We start from the raw sequence: 16,919 nt of genomic DNA, 5'->3' as shown, positions 1-16,919 counted from the left end.
GAATGTGTCTTTGCTCCCAGTGCCAAGAGAAGGGCTTGAAAAATAAAAAAGTGTGCGCGAGCGTGCCACTAATCGATGATGCCGACAGACATAGTAATTGAGTGTAAGTGCTATTCACAATACATCCAAAAAAACTCTAGCCATGGCAGCCATGATCCATCTGTTACAAGCAATCCAAAGAGGGACTTCTCTTTACTTTCATGCACTTCAAGAGTTTTATTTATATGATTCTGATTTCATATATTATTAATTTTATTACATAACATTATTATTAGTTATGATATCGTAAGACTGCGTATGATATACGTTTCTCCCCCATCTAGCAAATTATGTGAGGAGCTTTGTTGGCTTGGGGTCGTCCTTACGAAATCGTAAGACTACATAATCAGTTGATATCATTTATGAGGCATAATGATTGACTCGATAACATAACGGGGTGATTATTGATTGCCTAGGAATTAAGAACTAATATGTCATAAACAGATAGAACACCAGAGTATAATTACATGTAAAATACAAAAGAAAAATAAACTACATTCCAATTCAATATCGTAAGAAAATACATAAAAAGATATTTCACAACCTAATTCAACTCGATCAGTCACAGCCTTTTTTGGCCGTCACATTTTCTACAGAATTATATCGATTTGTTTTCTTTTTCTTGTTGATCTGAAGCAGCTGGTTCAATTTCTAATAGCAAACCTCTCCGAAATTGCACGTAAGGGTAAGCAAGTGGGCAATCATCTGATTTTGTTTTCCATCTGGTTCATGCAGTAAAAATTGAATATCAAATATTAATTAAATGAAAGTTGGAATTATATAATTAAGTTGGAATAAGATTTAATTACCTATAACTAAGGATAAGATGATGAAGGAAGAATGAAATGACTACTTTAGCGAGTTCAGCCCCCGGACATAGCCTTGATCCACCACCAAATACTGTCACCTTTTTGCTCATTTCTTTAAAATTATCCTGCATATAAGTCATGAAATACATCCTAAGTATTGTGAAGATTTTCGGATCTAGACTTAGCAAAGTTTGCTAGAATAGCGTCTTTTTTCTTAGAGCATCTCCAATGAGAAAATGCAAATTGAAGATGTAGAAACCATATTTACATCCCATTTTACATTTTCGGTAGATGGAAATTTCATATTTACAAACAGAATTAGAAGCTACATACAATCCATCTCCAAGGATCAAACTCTGTGGGATTCTCATGAAGATCTGGATCCATATGCGCCCCCGTAAAAATTGGAAGAACCTTCCATCCAGATGGTATCAGGAATTCTGCAGCAATTTTAATCAAAGCCGTCGATCATGTAAGTTACGAGAATTCATTAATAATGATGTCATGGGATTAATTAAGCAATAAAAATTAAGACTAATTAACCTTTAAATTTGACGTCTACAAGAGCTTTCCTGTGCACAAATTTGACTACATTCCCACACCTCATACCTTCATATATAACCTGCATGGATCATTTCATCAAATTTTATGTGTCCATGTATACATTAGTTAATTAGCACATCTAAACTTTTAAAGATAATAAAAATAAGTTATAATTACATACATAGTCAGTAAAATCCATTTTCTTGTAATCTTCCCAATTTAACAATTCCCCATCCTTTTTGTTTTCCCTTATCGTTTGGTGTTCTTCCTGCATAGATTTTTAACAAAAAAGGAGCTATATGTTAGGCTTACAGTGATTTATGCATGTATACTAGCCAGCGAGAAAAAGAGAGAGGAAAACGGTCACTTGACGTTACCATTTTACTCAAATTATAATACGTAAATTTTGTTTTTTATTAATAAAATTTAAAAATAAGACATACCAACTTTTTTTTTTATTTTTTTTTTGTCAAAAGACATATCAACTTTATTGTCAACGCCTATTATGATAAATAAAATAGAGAATTACGTGATTTGTGTTCTCCATACGTACCATACAAATTTCTGTGAAACCAAAAGGAGAGAATTATAGGAGGGGCCGGCTATGGTTTACCTTTAATTTGTGAAAAGCAATTGGCGCATGGCCGAGAAAGTAGACAATCAATGACATAAGGGTCGCCGTTGTCTCGTAGCCTCCGAGCATTATATCCAACACAATGCTCACTATTTCTTCGTCCGTTAGACTCTGTTTCGACAGTATCACGTCTAAGAAGTCTTCTTCTCCTCCTCTGAGCTGCCCGCTAGCTTTCCCTTTTCTTCTTTCTGTCATAATCTCTTTAACAGAGAAAGAAAGCCTTGCTCTAGCCTGAAGAAAAGAGATGATATTATTATATATAGATGATACGAAATGCTAATACCCCTCATTGTCAGATCGTGAATCTATATTGTTGATCATGCTTATTAATTCATTCTTGTCGGATTATAGTCTAAATTCATAGTCTGACAACGCAAGCTTGATAATATTATTACTCTAAATTTATACATATATAATATTACCTTCACAGCCCTGGCATAACCGGTTCCCGGAATGTTTAACGGCAAAGACACAAAGCCCGTCATGTAGGTTTCAAAGTCTTGTAATATTCTCGAGGCTAGTGGCTCATCCGGTTTAACGCTCAGAAGGTGGTTCACCATAAGACGGAGTGTAAACTGTTAATTTGTCAAACCAGAAAATTTCGAAAACTATATAAGAAGAGTGTACTAGAAGAAGAAGAAGATCAAAGAAAAAGATTAGGGTTAATGAGAGAGTACTAGTCTATATACGTACAGCTTTAGTTTGTTTGTAGAAGAAGACTTGTTCGCAGCCATTCCACGACTCCATCATTGAGATAGACAGCTTCTGAACCCAATGGAGGAAATCCGGCGAGGACTTAGAGGTGGCAATGAAGCTGACACCAATGTTTCTAAGCTTTCTATGAAGTTCACCGGTGACGGTGAGCAAAGAATGCTTTCCAAGAATGCCATGGATGGGCTTGGGGTAGCTGGCTTGGAAAAGCTTCTCTTCGTTCTGGAGAATAAACGCGTTGAGCTCAAGGTCGCATGAAACTATGGTTGGTGAACCAAATAGATTCGATTTAAAAACCTTCCCATATCTGCACATATATCCAAACCATATGCGTCAAATTAATTAAAGTAGTGAAATAATATTTAATGAATGAACTTTGTGATTAAATTAAGAAAAAATTGGCTAAATAGTCAGAAATTAAATCCTAATTGTTTCACTGATCGATAAGATATAGACGACAAACTAAAAATTGAATATTTCATAATCCCTTTAATTAACAATGGATCACCTAGAGCAATGTTGTTGCAAGAAGCTTCCAAGTGTGTTAGAACAATGAGGCTTAAGGAAGCCCAGGGTCTCTCCAAACAAGGGCCATCCCAGGCTTCCAGGAGGCAAGTTTTTAGCAGGCTTTTGATGACCATGTAGTGCTACAAAGAATATTTGCACAAGAATATAAGCAAATATTGGTAGTCCTAGCAAGAGAGCAAATAAAATAGGGGCTAAGCCAACCATTTATTTATTTATTTTTTTTTTTTGTTCTCTATCTTTTCTAATCAAAAGTATTTGAATTGTGATTCCACTTCCCTTACATGCACACACATATATATAGCACTCCATTCCAAAAAGGCTTTTGTGAAACACAACTTTATAAACAAATTAATGAATTCCGAATCCAATGTATCTATTTTTCAGATTCTGATTTAAACTATTTTCTGCAAGAAAACGTGGGAAAACAAGGAACTCTTTTCAAATTAAGCATGCATACGGCATTTTTTGGACCTTCTAATAGTTGGTAAACCATTTTTTTGTCTTTTTTTTCTTGATGGAAGCTTTCCTTTAAGAGAGTAGCTATAGATTTGTTGAGACTAAGTAATGAGGAAGATCTTCCCCTTCACAGCTAATTTCATCACTCTTGTTCATGAGCAGGATTCTTTTCCCTCCAATTTTCCCTTTCCTTCAATTCCCTCTTATTTGAATGGCCACAATTAAATCACGTCAATATTTTGTGTTGACTTCTTTATAGAAAGAAAAAGAGGAAGGTGAGAGAGGATGAAAGAAGAGGGGAGGAGATTTTGAAAGGAAAGAATCTTACTCATTCGTTCACACCAACAATAAATTGAAATTGGTAACACATCATTAATTTCTATATTTCAGTAAAATATATAAATGCAATGGATTTGGGCTTTTTGGATCTAAAATGCCAATGGATAAATCCATGCATTTGAAAATGGAACAACTTTAGACATAGTGACATTTAAATACAAAATCTATCATGATTCCCACACACAAGAAGTCTAAAAAAAATATGTGCTATTCATCATTAAAGTCTCTTCTAAAGTATGAATTAACAAGGATAATAATTTTAACATGGCAAAGGGGCTCACCTGACCTCCTTAATTACAACAAATTAAAGCCCCACTAACTAATATATGATAAAAATAGTTGCCTTTTCAATATCAAACATTCCTCAACCTTGTAAATTAATATTCAACCCCTCCATCTCAATGTTTTAGAATGGAGACAGCGACTCACTACTAATCACGATATATAAGTCTTAAGTTTACCACTTGCATGACTCAACAGATATTGAATTTTATCTCTATAGATTATAGTGTGCAATTAAGAGTAGAAAATTGTTATTAACACTTCAAAAATCTCATTTGGCACTCCAAACTTTCTATAATTAGAAAGAAAAATACACTTGTGAGGAATGTAGAATAAGATTTTTAGAGTACTAATAACGGTTCCCTTAAGAGTATGACCATTCAATACAATTTTAATTTATCTGTCAAGTTTTCAATGTGGAGTTGCATTCTTCAACACTCCCTACACTATATATGCATGTGACCCTCTTTGTCTATGGAAACACTATTTGTAGTAGCACATAATGAAAGACTTGGAGGTAATAAAAAAATGGCTATAGGTTCCCTAAAGGAAAAACAATGAGAGACACTAAGTTGAAATTTTTATACCATTTTTGACAGCTATATGTAGGCAACAAGGAGTTTCAAATCCTTGATTAAGTTGGGTTTGCTCTTAGGGTTTTGATGTGGATGTTTGGAGTAGAAACCGACCAAAATGTTTGAGCAATCATTCCCATTTTTCAATCATACTCATTTTTCGGCTTTAAGTGGGTTGGAGGAGAAGACAAAAGGTATGGACCCCTCGTAAGAAGCAACACATGAGAACTAAGGGAGGCAGAAAAGGATAACAATTTAGTTTGTCTGACTTTTACGTTGTGCATGGTGCACGTGCAATGGATTAGGGACCCTCGATCGATCGATTGGATGGTTTGCATGTAGAAACCCTAATTCATAGCTGGACATCAAATTGCCTGGCAACCATGGTTAATTACTGTGTGTTTAGTTATAGTGATCACAAGGTGGAGTAACACTTTTGTTTTCTCGAACTGAAGAAAAATTTAGACGTATCTATTTCACTCATCATGTTATTTTTTGCTATGAAATAAGAGATGAAGAGTAGAGTCCACATGTAAAGAATCTATGGATTCGGCCCCTTTTGTTCATCCTGTTTTAAGCCAGTTTATAGATATAAACCTTGGAGCCTAAAGATTAATATACCATCAGTATAATTATCAGCTAGTTAATTTTATTCATAGTACCTAAAATTTAGCTCGATGCAATTAGAGAAAGTGAAGAATTAAGCAAGAATACAATTAAGAGTTGAAACTGTTTACTTTTGAGTCTCTGGAAGCTTGTCTCTAATCTTTCCTTTCGGTAAGATTAAAACCTTGTTAATATAATTATGTGTTTAACCTCAATGCACGTTTGAGGGTTTGAGCAGACAAGTCATGATTATTACGGTCTTTGTTTTGTGGGGGCCTGCAGCTAAATATGAAATATGGGTCAAAAGAAAACAAAGTAACCAAATATGTCTTACTTTTGTCGAAAAGAAAAGCAATTGCATAATATTAGGTGTAATTTCCCTTTTCGTTATTAATAAAATTCTTCTCATGCTGCCAAGGTTTAAAAAAAAGTTTCCAAGAGAAGAAAAATGGAGGAAGATCAAAGTAGAAGAAAAAAAAAATTGTTTGAATTGCACCAATAGCCCTTCCAGTTTTCCCGAATTCTCGGATTTTCACTTTGGTTCATGTAACTTCTTTTTTGTTTTTACTTTGGTGTGCTCTTGGCTTTATTTTGCTAACATTATTACTCCAATCCATCAAATAAGGCAAAATTCCTTTCGACTGGCCATTTTTTAAAATGAGACGATGTGCACAAAATGGAGGTAACGATCAACTTTGTTGACAGAGTAGACTAAAGTGAAAAAATAGAGAAACTGTTAGGACAAAATTAAAACAAGGAAATGAAAATCCAAGTAAGCCACATGAATTATTGGTGCAATTTGGCCAAAACAAAATATGAAAAAAAAAAAAAAAAAATCTTTGTTTTATACCTAATTGGGCTTGAGCCCATCAACTATTTGCCAGCCAGCCCAAATTTTGGTTTCCTTCTTATCAAAACCCAAATTGGTCGTTGGGAAAACTTGAGTCATTCAATCAACCATTGTCAAAGACATGGTCACAATTCATCCAAACCTCAAACCATGGCATCCATTTCTTACAAGCAACCATAAGACCAAACCTTTCCTACTTCCATCAACAATCTCCTGCACTTCTTCTAGTGAAAACAATGGAACCAGTAAGCAATCTTCATCCTCAGCTGGCAACATCAAACGTCTTGTTCTTCCCCAAGAGGGCAGAAGAAAACTCAACACTTATCCGGACAGAGACTTCTACGCTTATCCGCGATTCGTGACGCATGTCGATGACGGCTTCATTGCCACACTGACCAATCTCTACAGGCAGAGGCTGAGGCCTGGCTCAGAGATTCTTGATCTTATGAGTTCGTGGATCAGCCATTTGCCGAAAGAAGTTGAGTACAAGAAAGTTGTGGGACATGGGCTCAATGCACAGGAGCTTGCCAGGAACCCTAGGTTGGATTACTTTTTTGTCAAGGATCTGAACCAGGATCAGAAGCTTGAGTTGGCGAGCAGCAGTTTTGATGCAGTGTTGTGTACAGTCAGTGTGCAGTATCTTCAACAGCCTGAGAAGGTTAGTATGTGCTTCCTTTTGTTACATTAATAATTGAAAGCTTTGATTTCAAGATTACATTAGCGCGGCATAACTAATTCAAGTATTATAATATAAATAAACGACGGATTAATACTGTTATAGTATGAACAAACGACGGTTTTATGTTTTAGAGTATAGTAGTGATTCTAGTGATAGCATGTCCACATATTATGACGATAGGGTTGGTTGTACCATGTGCCCAATAAAAATTGGGATAGTCAATTCATATGTTATAATATAGTGGACAATGAGTTTATTGTTTAGGGTATAGTAGTAATAAGCGGTCCACATTTTATAATAGGAATGAATCAGTTATACCATGAGTCAGTTAAATTTGTACAACTAATTTATGTACTATGATGTGACTGAATGAGACGTTTATGTTTTAAGGTATGGTACGTAGTATTAATCAATCACATATTATGACAATTATTGGCAGAAAATTGTTAACCAATTCATGCATTACAATATTGACGGACTTTGAAAAAAAAAAAATATATATATATATGGACGGACAACAAATTTATGTTTTAAGGTGTAATAGTAATAACCAATCCACATAATATAACATGGGCAATTAGTGATATCACGTATTTGTTTTCAATATCTCACAATAATTTCTCGACGTTATGATACAACAGGTGTTTGCAGAGGTTTTTAGGGTTCTGAGGCCAGGAGGGGTGTTTATTGTGAGCTTTAGCAATCGGTTGTTCTATGAGAAAGCCATTGGGGCATGGAGAGATGGGACTGCATACAGCAGGACGCAGTTGGTTGTGCAGTACTTCCAATCTGTGGAAGGTTTCACACAAGCTGAAGTAATTAAGAAATTACCAGATGCTAATGGTGGTGGTGGTTCACAAAGCAAATCACCACTCGGTTGGTTCATGGGCTTCCTGGGGTTGCCGTCTGGTTCAGGTCCATTTTATGCAGTGGCAGCTTACAAGAACTTCAAACCTGTATATGAATGATGATAAATGTTAAGGAGGCTCCCTTAAAAGTGTACGCATCACGATTTTAGCACAATACTTTATAATGTTGGAACGAAAATTAACATTAAATTGTGACCTAGTAGAGAGTTTACAAAGAGTTTTACTTTAAGAGAGTCTCCTTAGCATTTCTTTATGAATGATTAACTACAACATTGAACCCTTCGTTATGAAATTAAGCATAAGTACACAGATGTAGACTTTATTGTCGAACCTAGTAGTGTAAGTTTGTAATCAATCACGATATTAATATAATGAAATCAAATGCAAGACGTTGTCGTAATTTTCTACATGTAGTTGTGATGGTTTTTCTTCCAATGAATGAGTCACTAACAAAGTGCTCAAAACCCTTCTGTTCTAGAAAGTTTGGAAAAGAAAAACTTGAATAAGATGATTTGGCAAGAAAATCCGAACTGGAATGCAGAGAGAGGATCACACTCTTCAGCCAATTTAACTATCGTTTGTGTTTATTTCATATAAACGATGATGCAATATTTTATGTTCAACTCGGATGAGATCTATTCCGGATCTCGTGACCGGAGTCCTAAGACCGAGAGATTCGAATTATTAAAGGTCAATCCTATAGCCCCCATTAGCTCATCTCACTTGCCCACCTCACAAAAAATTAGAAATTTAAACGATCCAAATCTCTTTTCTCCTCTCTTAAACGACCAAGATCTCTTGGCTCGCAGACTCTGAGCACAAAGATCCGAAAGGGATCTCATTCCCATAGAAGGAAGCTAACTACTCTAGCCCACTCGACTAAGAAAATTTGTACAGTTGAAAGTATAATACTAAATGCGTAATGTTGGGAAGACTTAATTTGGAAACTAAAATTGCAAATTAAATGATGTGTCATCAATAAAAATAAGCACGTTTATCAACACTTAAGTAATAAATCAATCATCAACTTCCATGTCTTTTAATTATCAAAATTTAATCTTCAAATTAAGTCTCACTAGTATTACTTATTATTGCGAACGGTTGAGATTTAACTAAAACGGTTGAGATTTAACTAAATTCGTTTGCTCGTGAAAATAATAGTAAATCCGTACAGAAACGTTTCTTTTACGGCTTTGCTTTCGTCGCAAATAAAGAAAATATCTTGACCTGCAGATCTTTGGACCATCCTGGTCTCTAATGTAACCCAAGCAAACCCTTCTCTCATTCCTTATCCCCTCCTCCACCTCTCTCTTCCCCTCTCTCTCTATCTCCTTCCAGCCATGGCTTCTGCAACGGCCGCTCTTCTGAAGCCACTATCAAGCTCCGAAACCTGCCTCGCCGCGGTGCCACCCGCCCTATTCTCCCGCCAACACCAATACCCAATTCTCTCACTCCCCTCAAAACCCACCAACCTCTCACAAATCTCCTGCTCCTTCACGTCCTCACTCTCCTCGTTTCTCTCTCTAAAGCACAAGTCTTTGCCGTTCCTCCGCGTGGCTCAGACCTCCGACTGGGCTCAGGAGGAAGAATTGAAAGAAGAGGCCGAAAGCGCAGAGGAGGAGGGAGCAGAGGAGAGCTCCGGCGACGCAGTTTTGGCGGTCGGCGAAGAGGAATACTATCCCGAGCCGCCGGAGGAGGCCAAGCTCTTTGTGGGTAATTTGCCTTATGACGTTGACAGTGAAAAACTTGCTAATCTTTTCAATGATGCCGGAGTTGTTGAGATTGCTGAGGTAAATTTCGTCTCTTTTTTCGCTCTGTGTGTTCGATTTCGCGGTTAAAATTGCAGCATTGGAGTTACTGTTTTCTGTTTGCAATGACCAGGTGATTTACAACAGGGAAACTGATCAGAGCAGAGGATTTGGGTTTGTGACCATGAGCACTGTTGAAGAAGCTGAGAAGGCTGTGGAGATGTTCCACCGCTACGTAAGTTGCGAATCTTTGTTTCGGTTTTGTGTATCGAAAATGGAACTATATCATGTTCAAATTGCTCAACTTTAGGGAGTATAAATGTAGCAAAAGCATGCGTGTCGATACATTTGGTTCCAATTACAAAGTGGTTTAACATTGATTCAATTCCAGCAATCATTTAGTCGCATGTTTAACTTCGCCAAATCGAGCAGAGGAATGAGTTTTGAAATAATTCCCGATGGACTTGTTTTCGTGCAAATTTACTTAGGATAAAGGCTTGTTAAGTTTCGGACTCTTGCTTAAACCGAGTGTGTTAATGTTCCATTTGTTCCTACACAGGATATAGGTGGGAGGGCTTTGACTGTAAACAAGGCTGCTCCTAGAGGGTCACGCCCTGAAAGACCCATTCGAACGAATGAACCTTCATTCAGAATCTATGTTGGTAATCTGCCGTGGCAAGTGGATGATTCTCGGTTGGAGCAGGTTTTCAGTGAACATGGAAACGTGGTCAGTGCCAGGGTAGTTTATGACCGGGAATCAGGGCGTTCACGCGGGTTTGGGTTTGTTACATTCTCTAGCGAGACAGAAGTGGACAATGCGATTGCTGCCCTTGATGGACAGGTAATAGATTTGCCTTGTTTAGTCGAGTATTGAAACTGAAAACGAAAACGAAAACGACATAGATTTTAGTATATTACTCAATTCATAAGGCTTTAGGGTTTAGGTTTTTAGATGTTGCTTAGACCATTAGGGATTCATAGTGCTGCAATAGATGTAAATGAAGTCACCTTGCAACTAATTGAGTATTGTTATCTTGATGCCTCTCGATTAGTTCACAGAGTCTCTGATCTCGTTCTCTATTTGCCGTGCAGAGTTTGGATGGCAGATCAATCCGAGTAAACGTTGCTGAACAGCGACCAAGGCGTGGTTCATTTTGAATTTAACCAGGTAATTGTATGAGCTCTTCAAGATTTGTGCTTAGTTTCGGGAGGGGATCCTGGCAGCGTATGTTTCTTCTCTGACGAGAAATTTTCTTTTAGGGAGCCAAGGTTTATGTAGATAGGTTATTATTTTGTATCTCTTCCACGTCGACAACACTATGGCCTGTATTGTTCTCACGCTTATCAATCTAATGCAATTCTCGCTCTCATCTGATTACGCTTACGGTGATATCGTTGTTTGGTACATTTCGATAAATAAGTTGATGGAATGAGCTTTCTCAGAGCTGTCCCGAAACTTTGATTTCATAGCTTTCTCTGGTAAGTATACAGTAAGGGATGCACAAAATACGAGTCCTACCCAAGCTGTGCAGAAAATGAAGCCAATTACTATTGTAAAAACAAAAAAAATCGTCATCGAAACTCCATCTCGCATTTGTCTCGAGTCTTGAGGTGCTCCAACAAGAGTGCTTCTGCGCTATAACGGTCCAAATCATCAAATTCACAGGTCAGCGCGCAAATGTTGCGTAATTTTACCAAAATTTTGTACGTTAAGTGTAGGCTTCTCCTTTATCTTTCTGGTCTCAAAAAGTAGACTTATCTGGAACACTCGAAGGTGTGCAGACGGGGCAGAATGATCGTCTAAACCATACAGCGTTGGGTACAACTGATGACTGCTATCTTCATTTAGCGAACGAAAAGTTCAGCCCTGATTCAGTGAACTTCCACTGGATTCGTACTTGGCGAGCTTTCTAGCTTTCTCGACTGCTTCAACATAATAATACAGTCTCCAAAGTGTTATATTACTCTGCAAGTAAAAATACAACTTTAGAAAGGTGTTGAAATTTTAATTAAGGTCGCAAACCAGATAACTGTGCATCGCATTACCTGTCTTTCAAGGTCCACACGAATTTCATCAGGTGAATTTGTATAAGCTGCGTTCCTATGCTGGATCATTTCCGCAACATGGTCAAGATTTTTCGGTGGTAACTTCTGAATCAGTTTTCCAAGCTTGTGTTTCTCACCAAGGGTCATCGGCCTGAAAAACAAGTTACAGTTGCAGTTAACTCAATGGAATTTGGAATTACGTTTAAACATACAACTGCCCCAACCAATTCTCTTGTTCACAATTTCACGGAACAAAAATCTAAATTTGGGTTACATTGTAAAAGTACCTGCAAGAGGACATCACAGTATCAAGAAGTTTTTCAAGCTGCTGCTCCATGTGCCCTAGCTGAAAAACCAATATCACATCAGAAATATAAATTTCATATTCCCGATATGAATTGTGATATAACCAATATGAATGAAAAGACGGAGTTTGATTGGGCTTTCCAGTATTGGGAAAGAAAGAATTTCAGAAAATTACCGTTGTAGAAAATTCATCAGAATATTTCTTCACTGTCTCCTCAACCTGCCCGCTATCGGTTTCTATAAGGGACTGCAGATCATCATCAGCCTGGCGAGTAAAATTATTATGCAATATAAAGCCACCCATCAGTAAGTTGCCAAGAGCATGCATATATTGCTAAACGACACACACACACACACTTGTGAACGTGACACAATCGAATGAATAGAAAGGCAATAGGGAGAATGTTAGTCACCTTTGGCTCCTCTGCACCAACTACAAACCTAGCTGTTTCTGTTGTGTGGCCATCAACACCGTTCTGAACATATTAGAAAAATGCAACTGTCAATTTCTACATAACATGGATTACTACAAAACCCAGTGACTGCAAAGCCTGAGTTTTGCAACACAAAAGAACACCAATACGGAAAATCTGATATTTGATAACAGTGACAAGGCAACGAAAAGAATTATAACCTCTCTGCTAGACTCAGGATTGGTAGGAGTAGAAAGTGCAGGAAGGCTGGTTGAAGAGAACGAGGAAGATTTCTTTAGTCTCTTAGAGGGAGTATTCCTTGCATCAACATCGGGTAATGCACCTCTAGTAAGACACTGTTTTCTCTTCAGCTGTGATTTTAACCGGCTAATACCTATAACAGGTCCTAGCATCTGCATTTACACATACTGTTACAACAAAGTACAGTTTCTATCTCACAGGCTTGGACTAGCATATGCATCAAACCGCAAACCATATGGAATCAAACCAATAACAGTTGAATATAGCAAATATATACATATATACATACATGCACACATACGTACATACATGCATAGATACATACGAAATGTGAACATGCAATAACTAGTTTGATCCTAAATGAAATGTGAGCACACTTAATACCCCTTATGTAAAAGCAGCATTTTCAATTACATCACAGTAAAGTAGAATCGACTCAATTTCATGACATATTTATCGAATGTATAAAAAGTATTAAAGTACAACCAGATTCATTTCATATAATTCAAAATCATGAACGCAGAAACATAGTTCACTTGTTTGAAGCGCCCATTTAAGAGAAAAAATGAAGAGTACGCGTCCCAACATACCTCATCAACTTCTGGTGAAAGAACCTTCACACCCTGCCTGAGTAATGACTTCAATCTTTCCTTTCTGAAATCTGAAAGCCCAGTTCCTATGCTGTTACCAAATAAAGAACCAGGAATACCATAACCATGCTCAATCGTATCTTTTCCTCTAACCTCCACACCTCTGCTTTGAGATAGGCCAGAGGATTGAGAAGCAAAGGGCGGAAAATCTTCTTCCTTTGATAACAGGTCTGTCACTAAACGTGTATAGTAACCAAAGTAGTCTGGTCCTAATTTATCATTTGCACTTGAATCGACCAAATCCTTTTTATCTTTTGACATAACAACAAAAATGCAGCTGCACAACACAAAACTACGTTTATACAACACATGATATCAACTTTCTAGAGGGATAATATCATGACATTGGTCAGTGAAAGAGCTAATGAAAAGGTTCCCCTATCGTTAGTCAAATGAGGATATCATCTGAAACAACACACACAAATTTTAAAAGACAAACATAGTTCCTTACCGGCTATGCCAAAACAACACTTCTACTCAAGCAAATCTATTTCCCCGACAAGTAACCAAAATGTGTGCACCATGTACTCCATTTCTGACATTGATTTTCAGATGCAAGGATTCTGGGTCTCATATCTGCGTGGGAAATTAAACTGATCAGGATATCTTAAAACAACTCCACTAACTATTCCAAGCTTCCCAACTTTACTAGGGTACTGTTTGGGACTGCTTTTGGAGGAGCTCAAAGTGTTTTCTAAAAACCAAAAGCACTTTTAACTACTTTTGCGGAAAAAATTTGAAACCATTACGTGTGATTTCTGGAGAAGCACTTCCAACTGGTTTCAAGAAGCACTTTTTAAATAATTTTTTACTAGTTCACAATAAAATCACCTCTGGCAGAAGCACTTATGAGCATAAGTGCTTCCTGCAGAAATGTTTTCGGAAATTTCTTTTTTTTTCTTTTTTGGTAGAATTCTCTCCAACACAGTAGCAGCAGGCACCGCAAGAAGTAAGGCCATTAACATGCAACCATTTACAAAATGCGAACACATAAACCCTAAACCCAAATCTGTAAGAAGAAACTCGATTTAAAATGCAATCAATTTACAGCATAAACGCATGAACCAAAAACACAATCCCTAAGAATTAATGGATTATCACACAATTCCGAGAGCGCGAGAAAGATTGCAATAAACCCTAATGCTCCGTTTGGGTTCTCGGAAAATTTAGGAAATTGAAACTAGGATTTTGGAGGGGGGAGAGAGAGAGAGGCTTACGTACGTGATTGACGAGTGGCGGGGCCGCCGGAGAGAATTCGGCAGTGAATTTCAAAAGCCAACGACCTCGTTAAGGTAAAGCTGAGTAGGTGAACCGCCGCGCGCAGTTTTGTTTTTTTCCTTTCCGGGCAACGCCTTAAAGATTTGCGGTTTCGTTTCTGTTGAAAGCCGTTTCTCTCTTATTTTTTTAATAATAATTATAGGAATTGTTATTAGCACTGTAAAATTTTTCTCTACACTACAAACTTTCTATATTTACAAAGAAAATACAGTTGGAGTACCAATAACACTTACCTTAATTATTTGATAATTAAATCATACATATCGCCATATTGGAGAATTTCACTAGGTTACGTCCAACTAGACTCTTAAAGTGTACGATATATTCATTTAGAGCATTTCCACTGAGGGGCTCTATATAGGGCAGAAAAAAGTGGTGGATATGACCCATTTTAGAGCTTCAAGGAATTTTTGGAGCTTTATAAAATAATCTCTCCCAATAAGGGGCTATTTCTTTTGGGCTCTATATGGGGTTATATATAATTTATGTATGTATTTATTTGATTATATGATAAAAAAAATTTGTGTTAAATTTTTTTAAGTTAATTTTGGACATATTATCTTAAATTTTTTTAATGAACCTTTCAACCTAAAAAAGTTCAAATTGTGAAAAATTTAGATTTCATCACTTATGAATCGTTCGTTGGATTAAATTCTCTTATTTCAATCTCATATGTTGAAAGATACAAACCCCCACTTTGCCATCTCAAATAATTTGATTTACAAGTATAACACAACAGTTTACCTAGCACCAACTGGTAAATTAGTATCACACAATTTTGAAAAGAAAAAAAATTGAAAATTTCACCCACAAATGCTCATGAACGTTAAATCACTTTGAAATTTTAATTCTTATGGAATTTAAAACAATCATTAATTAGCTAAATTACTAGTAAAATATGTAGGAAAAATAATTTAAAATATAAATAAAAGGAAAGTATAAGCGTATTCGTAAGTGGAGAGAAAATGATAGAATTTTGCTCACATCGGTTCCTACTTTTTTTGTGGGACCCACTGTTTTTTGTGGCTAGACATAGCCCATTTTATGCTACCTAAGAAAGGAAGTTCATAGCCCTAGTGGTGAATCTAGCCCCATTTTCCGACTCATTAAGGATGAAATTTCTCACTTAGGCTTGAAATGTAGGAGCCTCATGGAGGATAAAGCCCCCATTGGGGATGTTCTTACACAGCAGGTCGTTTTATTATTATTATTATTATTATTATTATTATTATTTTTGGATCGTTCGGCAACCTAGTAGAGGGATATGAATACCAGATAGTCACCACTCTACTCTATCACTGCACATTAAGAAGAAACACTTCAATGGCGTCAACGATCCAAAGAATCCTTAGAAAATCACAACCCACAAAACTAATCAATGTTTCACGCAACCTCATGCTTTGTATCGCTATCAACGGTTTTTGAGTTCTTGGGTTTCTTCCTGTCACGCTACTCTTCTCTATTGCAACCGTAGACATGGAGAAACTTTTTACCGTGACGGTCACACTATCATCAAGTTACTAGTTCACGCATTATAGCATTATAACATAGGTGGATGATACGGCTGATGTGTTTTAGGGGTGTGACAGTTCTCGTAAATAGAGGGCTTTTTTCAACAGTTCTCTCAAAATTCCGAACCAAAAGCTGAGTAGAAGAAGAAACCACACCAAAAGAAATAAAAAAGGCTCAACCCAAATTCAAACCAATTGATTGTGTTTCATTCGGCTCAGATTTTTACCCAATTGAGCCCCCGAAACAAAATTAGGTCAGTTGGGTTTGTCACATGGCCCAATATCTTGGGTTCCAAACCAGTGCGAAAAGTTTCCTTAATTCCCAATTTGCACGTCTAATTAGGTTTATTGAATATTTTATTCATGTGGAACAATAAAATATAAATCACTACGGGATGATCCAGTAGTTGGGAATAGTTTCTCCAAGTTCGTTTTTCACACCCCACATCTTAGGTTCGATTTTGGCACATGTGAATCATACGATGATGATCAAAGGAGGTTTGAAAAGCCTTTGTGAATTTGATAGTTGTTAAGGGAGGTTAAAATATATCTGTGAGTCTTCTCGATCCCAAAAAAAATAAATTATTGTGATAAAACTACCAACTGGTCCCTTTCATAAATCTAATAAAAAAAACCAAGAGAATATATGTTTTATCGTGTTTGGTCTTCATCTGGAATGTATGTTTTCCATGAAACAATGATATATCATATATTTGACCATAAAAAATTGATATATCTATCATATAATATGTAATGTAGTTGAAAACGATTATACTATGTTATATA

The 16,919-nt window shown here is 36.7% G+C and overlaps 4 protein-coding genes across 5 annotated transcripts; 2 read left to right on the top strand and 2 right to left on the bottom strand.

Moving 5' to 3' along the window:
* Positions 1–458: 458 nt before the first annotated feature.
* Positions 459–3,529, bottom strand: LOC137738846 (cytochrome P450 724B1-like). Its single transcript, XM_068478320.2, has 9 exons — positions 3,245–3,529; positions 2,719–3,043; positions 2,448–2,600; positions 2,005–2,256; positions 1,573–1,659; positions 1,392–1,470; positions 1,182–1,288; positions 849–973; positions 459–761 (listed from the first exon to the last, which is right to left on the bottom strand). Exons 1-9 carry the CDS (start codon positions 3,466–3,468, stop codon positions 638–640), a joined length of 1,476 nt encoding a protein of 491 aa, XP_068334421.2. The 5' UTR covers positions 3,469–3,529; the 3' UTR covers positions 459–637.
* A 2,923-nt stretch (positions 3,530–6,452) lies between these two features.
* LOC137740914 (S-adenosyl-L-methionine-dependent methyltransferases superfamily protein) lies at positions 6,453–8,151 on the top strand. The gene is made up of 2 exons (XM_068480719.2): positions 6,453–7,030; positions 7,693–8,151. The coding sequence occupies exons 1-2, from the start codon at positions 6,494–6,496 to the stop codon at positions 8,017–8,019; spliced, it is 864 nt and encodes a 287-aa protein (XP_068336820.2). The 5' UTR covers positions 6,453–6,493; the 3' UTR covers positions 8,020–8,151.
* Positions 8,152–9,115: 964 nt separating this feature from the next.
* LOC137739548 (28 kDa ribonucleoprotein, chloroplastic) lies at positions 9,116–11,038 on the top strand. The gene is made up of 4 exons (XM_068479156.2): positions 9,116–9,710; positions 9,802–9,903; positions 10,228–10,509; positions 10,761–11,038. Exons 1-4 carry the CDS (start codon positions 9,261–9,263, stop codon positions 10,824–10,826), a joined length of 900 nt encoding a protein of 299 aa, XP_068335257.2. The 5' UTR covers positions 9,116–9,260; the 3' UTR covers positions 10,827–11,038.
* A 76-nt stretch (positions 11,039–11,114) lies between these two features.
* On the bottom strand, positions 11,115–14,790 carry LOC137739547 (bromodomain testis-specific protein). Of its 2 annotated transcripts, none has more exons than XM_068479153.2 (9): positions 14,566–14,790; positions 13,796–13,920; positions 13,285–13,621; positions 12,655–12,846; positions 12,434–12,496; positions 12,196–12,285; positions 12,002–12,060; positions 11,715–11,865; positions 11,115–11,634 (listed from the first exon to the last, which is right to left on the bottom strand). In XM_068479153.2, the coding sequence occupies exons 3-9, from the start codon at positions 13,603–13,605 to the stop codon at positions 11,530–11,532; spliced, it is 981 nt and encodes a 326-aa protein (XP_068335254.2). In that variant the 5' UTR covers positions 13,606–13,621; positions 13,796–13,920; positions 14,566–14,790; the 3' UTR covers positions 11,115–11,529. The 2 variants fall into 2 exon arrangements, with proteins under 2 accessions (XP_068335254.2, XP_068335256.2); XM_068479155.2 differs by having other exon boundaries at positions 14,562–14,772.
* Positions 14,791–16,919: the final 2,129 nt, after the last annotated feature.

This window comes from Pyrus communis, chromosome 9 (genome assembly GCF_041283825.1).
Source record: "Pyrus communis isolate YQ-2024b chromosome 9, ASM4128382v1, whole genome shotgun sequence".
NCBI classification, from domain to species: Eukaryota; Viridiplantae; Streptophyta; class Magnoliopsida; order Rosales; family Rosaceae; genus Pyrus; species Pyrus communis.
The sequence above is the reverse complement of the archived record's forward strand: the minus strand, read 5'-3'. Positions and strand labels throughout refer to the sequence as shown.